The sequence below is a fragment of the Protopterus annectens genome, chromosome 12.part0, assembly GCF_019279795.1.
Source record: "Protopterus annectens isolate FY-2018-M chromosome 12.part0, PAN1.0, whole genome shotgun sequence".
NCBI classification, from domain to species: domain Eukaryota; kingdom Metazoa; phylum Chordata; order Ceratodontiformes; family Protopteridae; genus Protopterus; species Protopterus annectens.
Genome location: NC_056746.1, coordinates 1,077,326,127 through 1,077,334,885, shown reverse-complemented (window position 1 = coordinate 1,077,334,885; position 8,759 = coordinate 1,077,326,127). Strand labels below are relative to the sequence as shown.

General features: G+C 35.8%; 1 protein-coding gene across 1 annotated transcript in view; it reads left to right on the top strand.

The window, feature by feature from the left end:
- The window catches only part of GDF5 (growth differentiation factor 5), a 9,460-nt gene extending 1,564 nt beyond the window's left edge, over window positions 1-7,896 (top strand). The window contains 2 exon segments of the mRNA XM_044090092.1: window positions 7,029-7,877; window positions 7,880-7,896. Of these exon segments, the coding sequence (XP_043946027.1) occupies window positions 7,029-7,877; window positions 7,880-7,896 (866 nt within the window).
- The last annotated feature ends 863 nt before the right edge of the window (window positions 7,897-8,759 follow it).

Sequence of the window (8,759 nt, the reverse complement as noted above, 5' to 3'; positions counted from 1 at the left end):
TCCTAATGGCAGATATTACTCAGAAATCACTCACCGGGCTGACTATTTGTAATTTATAATGCTGAGGACACAGACATACCTGTTGAAATGCTACATGGATTTATTTTCTTGGAATGTTGTCAGCTCTGCTTCAAAACTCTTTATACATTTTTTTGCGGAACCTTGGACTGCAGGTCTGAACACACTATTTATACTATATTATGTTAGTTCAGAGTCGCACTGTAATACTTGTGATTAGGAAATGCATGTCTGAAGATTCAAATTGTTCCGGCCGGCACTTTAAGAATACGCGCACTGTACAGCTACTAAGGATGGCTGATTGAAAATTAAATGACTGTAAGAGCTGTTACAGGGCTTCACACTGAACAGTCAACAGATAGCGCAGGTAAGGCATTTTTATCGCACGTTGCAAGTAGTAGCTTTTTAACCTTTCAGGCACTGAGGATACTGTAGTGGCTTAGAGGACCTTGTTGAAGGAACCCCGCAGGAGTGCGTTTCACCCTTGTAAGTGTGTCAAATCAACAAAATATTGTATAGAGCACTGCAGCAATTTCCGCACTCAACACCTTTTACAAAAGCCGTCAGCTTTGAACAATAAACATGGACAAAGCTCAACACAATAGGGGGGGGGGGGGCAAAGGTCCCAGTCAGGGATATTTTTAATATCAATCTCATTCATTTAAAACCTTATTAGATCAACAGGTTTTGCATCAACATGCATTTTGTGAAGAAAAGAATAATTCAATTCTAATGTCTGATATAATTGACTGAATTTAGCCATCAAAGATTTTCCAGCTAGATCAACAGGTTTTGCATCAACATGCATTTTGTGAAGAAAAGAATAATTCAATTCTAATGTCTGATATAATTGACTGAATTTAGCCATCAAAGATTTTCCAGCAAAATCACAACTTTCCAAGCACGGGGCAAAAAATAAGAGATAACATCAGGGGAAAATGAGAGGTTTCCTTCTATTGTGTAACACTTACTGTTGTTTGATGAACTCCAAAGATTAGCACTTCTGCGACCTGTTTATCTTCCTCTGGGTGCATTCGTTCCATTCGTTCATTCATTCATTCACCAATCCATCCATCCATCCATTCATTGTCCAGTTACAGCGAGAACCTATTATGTGGAAAATAACCATGTACAGAAGGCACTACCAAAATAACTCAGACTGCAACTTATATACTTAAAGCAGGCATTTTTTGGTGAAAGTCTAAAATGAGGGTTCCCTAATTACACTAGTTCCAGTGCTTCCCTTGTTATTTCATTCAATTCGTTTGGGATTCCTAGGCTGTACATTTCTCCAGGGGGCTGTTAAACTCTGTTAATCATGTTGGGGGCGCTAGATGAAACCTTTAGTCTTGCTAAGTGCTCTCCATATCTGCTTTTCCAAGTTCAAATGGGGGTACAATTTCCTCAGTCTCTTGCCTGGCTACCAGAAATCAATTATATATTCATCTCCATAGGTAAATGCACACCTATATGCATGCATACATAAATTTTAAGACTAGTTACTTCAGTTGTATTCCTCCCGGTTTGGAAAAACAAAAACTAACAAACTAATTAATTAATGGTTTTAATATACAATTAAGGTAAATCCGTAAACGGTGGCTTCTTGCAAGCTGTAGAACCTCAATTAGACTAGAAGAAACCGAACAATTAACACAAGATGGGTGTGTGTGCCGACGATAAACTTTGACCGATCATACCTGTCAAGTGTACCTAATTAGGGGAAATGTTCCTCATTTTGGGTCCACATTCCTTGCAGTTCCCAATTGAAAGGGTGAAATCACACATTCGGAGTTAAGATTTTTTTTACCTAATATGCATAGTAACTAATACTGAAACATATTAATTCATGAAAATAATATTTTATTAGTATGAAGTAAAACATTATTAACATTTCCAAGAGCTTTCTAGTTGAAGGTGTTAGAAAGCTGTTAGTAAATGCCTTACATTTTGCCCATTTATTTCACGTTATTAAGTAGGGTCAGATGTCGGAAAGGGGACGTTTAATGGAAACAATTTTACTGGACAAACTATACTCACGACCGGTACAATGGCTTGAGCTTTACATAGTTGTCAAAATAAAAACTCATCTTTACAGCATATGACTTATTTCTCTTATTTCACATTACATCAAGGTGTTACAAACACAAAATAATTGTCATACGCAATTACTACATGGATCTCAGGGCAATTAATATTGTTCACGTTTTTACTCCACATGACATAAGTGCCCAAATAGGGACTGCTTGCGTAAAGAGGGGCATGTTAACCTTAATTGTGAGAGGTAGTGCTCTACATTCTGCAGATGGAAGGTTGAGCGCTATAGTAAAAGTTAATAAATCTCATATTAGCAATTACGTGTTAAATAGGAACATTGAATGTAAAAAACAATCATGGACACTGCAGCTAGCAGAAAATTCTGTTCAACTCTCTACAGTTGACTGCTTTTGTTTTAAAATAGTATAAATCGCTCTTATTACTCCTGTGTACTAGTAGTAAAATAAAGTAAATGAACTCTTTGCAGTGATTGCAACCTGTCTACAAGAACAGGTGTAGCTAGGCATACTCCTGATCATAAGCAGCAAGTCTCGAATTGCCCAGGACATCTAGAAGTATTTTTACGCTACACATTTGGGTGTAACATACTCCAAAATGGGAATCCTCTGGGTCAGCAACATTTTGAAAATGAACAGGGGACCGTACCTGTCAACTGTCCAGATTTTCGCAGACTGTACAGATTTTTGTCTCATATTTTGGGTCTGTTGTTCAAAAAAATATGGTTTCTGGATTTTTGGGGCAAATTAGTTAGGGCTGGATTCATTAAGTAATGACAACAGTTGAGTTTCAGACTTCATATCCTTCAGAAAAATGTATGGAAACACAAGACGTTTTATTCTAGCAACTTTCTAAGTTTCTAAGAGCAATATTTAAAATGTGCTCCTATTTTGGGGGCTTTGTCTCCCCATTATTTTTGTCTTTGTCCAGATTTTTTGTGCTAAGAGTTTGAAAACTATGGAGGGGAAGCATAATATTAGGAGGGGAAGGGGCGGTATGAAATGTTAAAGCGTCGAGTTAAAAAAATGCTACACACTAACTACAAGTAATCTTTGGTTATTTAATCATGGAAAAATGCACGAATTCTCTGGACAGTTTTGTCCTGATACCACGACCTTGGTTTCAAATGATTTAGACAGGGAACAATTCTTGACAGTGCCAAATCCATAAATAACACAATTACTGTCCCTTACCGAATAAATGCTCGAAGACAAATACGTGGTTTATATTTTATTTTGTTTGCTGCTTCTGATACCGTCTTTATTAATACCATACTGGATAATACATAATTAAAAATGCCCAGGATATGTACTTTTGTGAGTACCTTCTCGTACTCGAATTTTCCTGTTCAAGATTGCAAGGGAGTGGATGCTGGTCCCGGTAATGAATGGAGCAGAAAGTGAAGAACCAGTTCTGAACTTGAACACCAGTCTATTGCTGACTGTTAATTACTCAGAAATGTATTTGTGTGTGTGTGTGTGTGTGTGTGTGTGTGAGCACTGTGCTTGTGCGCAATTTGTATTCAGAATATCACTGTTCACCTGTTCATCAAAGGCTGCAGAATTAAAGCTGGCATTTTGATTTAGGAGAGTTCTGTCTGCTGAGATAGTTAAGCATAGGTAAAAAGTCACGATCAAGTAAAATTCGTTATCCTGGTAAGATTTCATATAGATAATTAAATATGACATATCAGCTGAACATTATAAAGAATTGTACATATACTCAGTAGTCTTATTTGATTTATAGCAATGCTCGGTGAAGATTAATCGTCTCTAAGTAATATCCGACAGAAAAGATTGTTTTGAAAACATACATACATACTTTTATAAATATATCAGTTTTAGCAGACGCTGTATAGTAGTAAATGCACTTCAAAATGCCAAACCTGTTCTCAAAACAAACACAAAATGCAGTATCAGGGAATAAACGATGATTTGGGACAGTAATTTAACTAAAAATATTCGATTAGTAGAGAACCAACTGCTGCAAGCAACGGGTAAACTAAGGCCTGTTTTGCTACTATGTAACGATCCATACTTTTACATGCATTCTGCAAACACTGATTTTGATGGCTTCCGAACATGTCATGCTGTTTATTATTTTCATAGGTTTCCTTTCCAATGTCCATTGTGATTACAGCGACCAGCTGACACCACAGAGTGAAAACACCAAATACACAACAAGGACAACGAACTTTGTTAGTTAAGTTAGTCAACAAGTTCCTTTAAGATGCAGCCTAAATTATTTAAAATATTTTAAAAGTAAAAACAAACAAAAAGTAATAATATCAACAGTAATGGAGACACTCTAACAGACTTTATAAATGCATTACCCCCCCAAAACAAAAAGTACTATTTTAAGACTATGAGCATAACAGTGAGGCTGGCAGTAAGCTGGTATTTGCCCTTGAAAAATGTGGGTTTTTCTCAAATTTCAGCTACCCCAAAGCTTTTGTTCATTATAACAAGGGTTTTATCTGTGTGACATCCCACCCCCATGAAAAGCCATGGCACAGTATTAGAACTGAATCTTAACCTTACAGAAAATGCACACTGATTTTTAACCTTAAAGAAACCCCTTGCATCAGTGGGGACTGGGAAAGGAGGAAGATGCAGCTATTTGAGTTTTTGAGTATTTGAGCTATTTGGGAGTTTTGTGGCAGAATAGTATACATACTGTGCTGTCATCTGAATTTTAGATAAGTGCCATGGGATATCCTGACAAGTTGACAGACTTAATAAATTGTAAAAACTGAAAGAAAAATTTAGCCAAGCTAGATTTTCCACTGTGTGGTTCCTTAAAACCTCTTATATTAATGACCCCTTAAGGACATCGGGTAGTTCAGCTTTATGGCAGTTTTGAATGCCTGTATCTTTTTTCTTTTTCTATTTGTTATGGATAAATTCAGTCCAATAAAGCCAAACACCACTAGCCGTGGACAAGCATGTTTCAGACTTCTTATGGCTTCATCAGCACAACATAAGTGGACTGTTTGTCTAACCTTTGGAAACACAGGGTTGTTGTACCAAGCTGATGTCCATAACCATAAGGGTGTCTGCAAAGTCTCCCAACTAACAAACTAAAACAATGAGCAACAAGGTCACACAGACAAACCAATCAGTAAAAACTAAAATAAAAATCTAGCCAAGCTAGATTTTCCACTGTGTGATTCCTTAAAGGTATCCTAGGATATATGCAAATGATCCATTAAGGACATCAGGTGTTTCAGCTATATGGCAGTTCTGAATGCCCATAACTTTTTTCCTTTGTGAAAAAGATGCATAGTGCAGAAAGCTATGCTCATTTATATTGTTAACCAAATGATATGCACAAAGCAGATTTTAATATTAGATGTCTGATTTGTATAAGGTTGGAGAAAACTATATAAGAAGCATTTTAAAGGGTAAAAACAATACATAATTTCAATTGTCAATATGTATACATCGTGTGTGGGTGGGGTAGATAACTCCATCCTATAATCACATTTATTAATATCTCTGATGGAGCCATGGAGGTTAGTACAGTGATATACAGCCCCTTAACTTACTGGTCAACTCTGCGGCCTAGAGAGTAAGGTTTCTCTAACACACAAGTAACTGCTTTATCAGGGCACATGCACCTCTTACTTTTGTGCATTTCTAGATTCATCATTGTATCCTTTGCTTCTAGAACATGGGAAAAGTTCATGTACTTGCTTTGTTTTCTTTCATGACCTTCTCCTATCCACAAATATGTGATTCCATTACTCTTAACTATCCAAGGCCCTACATTGACCCAAATATATACTATGGTCCAGCTTTGTTCAAATTTGAATGCACATGTATAATTATCCAAGCTAAAGGATGAAAAGTTCATACAGACAAACCATTTAGTAAAATGTATAAGAAATGCACAGCCAAGTTAGGATCTTCAGTGTGTAATACCGTAAACATCGTTTAGTGGAGTAGGAAATATGTAAATGAGCCCATAAAGACTTACAAGTGTTTTAACTACATGACTTCTGAATGCAAATGAATGCCTATGAAAGTAAAAAGATAAAAGTCATGAGCATTCAGAAGTCATGTAATTGAAACACTAGTATGTCCTTCAGGGGTCTATTGCATATGTCCCATGCGACTCCACTACAGGTTTAAGGTGTTAAAGACTGAAGACTTTAGCTTGGCTGGGTCTTTCTTGTACATTTTATCAAGCTATTTAATTAAATGCATTCTGTTTTTCCTGGAGAATGTAACAAAATTCCAGAATTTGGAGTAAGTACTTGGGTGAAAGTGAGATTTTGTGAAATCTGGCATTTTAGGTCAGTACCTAACTGGTATTTCTTCTTAACTTTGCAACTTGCAAAACTGCCAGCTCACTTTATTCAGTTTTATTTATGTATAATCTGGTTTAAGTTTGTTTTGATATAGATATATTAATAAATACAGCAAATTCATGGTAATGACTAGGATTTACTTTTAATAAATATTTCTGCTCATAAAAAAGGAATTACAGTTTATTAACTGCTAGCAAGTGTCCCTGATTATGAACTGAATATGTATGCTACACAGACCTTTTAACACCATGGTTAACAAATTATACATTTTTGGTTATTCGTTCTGAAAACACATGCACTAAGCTGCAATATATAGAAGTGAATGATGATACAATACAAACCATGCTAAAATTCAGCTTACATGAATAAACTTCCTGTAATATGGCACTGTATATCTTCATGTTGTCAAATATAGTATCATTTGATGGTTTCATATTTTGGTATTACAAACATTATTATTAAGAAATGCTTTCTTTTAATTGTTTTCTACACAGTTAAAAGTGGTCTCAAGACATTCCAGGGTTAGAAATGTGTCCTCATGTTGCTCATTTCTTCCTACCTTAAATGTATGGAAATGGCTAGGAATGCCTTTTTGATTTTTATTATGAATGTACTAATTCCTCTCCATATCTATTTTTCTTTGTAGATGAGCACACTTCAACAGTAAGAAAACAGAAATATATTTTTGACATTGCTGCCTTAGAAAAAGATGGCTTGCTTGGAGCAGAGCTTAGAATATTTAGAAAAAGACCTTTTGATTCCAGAAGGACTCATTCATCTGGGACCATCTACACATTAAAACTGATGACTTGTCAAACTGCTAAGCAGGCATCTGTGCTCCTCGACACTCATGTGATCGACATTTTAGACATGCCAAAATGGGAGGTGTTTGATATTTGGAAGCATTTTAAGAATTTTAAGAATTCACCTCATCTGTGCTTTGAGCTTGAAGCAGTTGAGAGAGGAAAGCCAGTAGACTTGAGGAGTGTGGGATTTAATCGTGCTGGGAGACAAATCAAAGAAAAAGCACTCTTTTTGGTTTTCGGTAGAACCAAAAAACGTGACTTGTTTTTCAATGAAATCAAAGCCAGATCTGGTCAAGATGACAAAACTGTCTATGAATATTTGTTCAATCAAAGGAGGAAAAGGAGAGCCCCTCTTTCCTCAAGACAAGGAAAGAGGCCAGTCAAAAATTCCAAAGCAAGGTGCAGCAAAAAACCTCTTCATGTCAATTTTAAGGATATGGGTTGGGATGACTGGATTATTGCCCCTTTGGAATATGAAGCTTACCATTGTGAGGGGCTGTGCGAATTTCCTTTGAGATCACATCTTGATCCAACAAACCATGCAGTTATTCAGACATTAATGAACTCTATGGATCCTGAATCAACTCCTCCCACATGTTGTGTTCCAACCAGACTGAGTCCCATTAGCATTCTGTACATAGATTCTGCAAATAATGTGGTTTACAAACAATACGAAGACATGGTGGTAGAACATGCGGCTGTAGGTAGCAGAAAGGCATTAGAAAAAAAACAAGACTACACAATCTAACAGTCATTTAATCTCTGCTGTCAAACGGTTGTATATTACTGACTGAGGTAGACTGATGTTAAAAATCTCTTTTCTGTTACCATGTTGTTTGAAGAATGAATTTAAATGTGTTACATGCATAGTTTATTTTCTATGAAGAGGCTGTAAATAATTTATTTGTATTCATTTTTCAATAAGAAATAATGAGCCATCAAGAATTTAAAGTATTCATACTAAAATATTTAGTCTGAACATTACAGACGTTATTATTTGTGAAGTTTAGTAACATGCATGATCTTGGACAGATTCACCATTTTTCATTTTAATAAACTGGTGTGGTATTCTTACTTTATCAGAGCCCATAAGGAATTTGTATAAATTATAAATAATTTCTCAGGATGTCTGTGGATGTCCATATATGATCTGATCACAGTTAATGTCCTGGGATCACAGAGCAAAGGATATGACGAGAGAAATGGAACATACATGCCATAGATCAATATACATACCAAAATGGAGTGCTCCTGAAACCAGGCCACAAGCCCAGTGAAACTAAACTAATCAACATGGCATAAATAAAATATATTATACTTTATGGGGTTTAATTAAATTTACAGTTGTTCTCTTGCTTTATAATAAGATAAGCTTTAGCTTGAAATAAGGCATCCTATACATTTCGTTGAAAAGCAGAATGTTCCTAAAGTCCACGCCTTTAAATACAATGTAACCATAAAGCACATTCTGCAACAAGAAACAGCTTATCGAGTCATTGAAAGATTCTTTTCAAGAAGAGGGGTTAACTTTCATTTTGTTTGAACATGATAGCATTTCCCCTTTTCTGCTT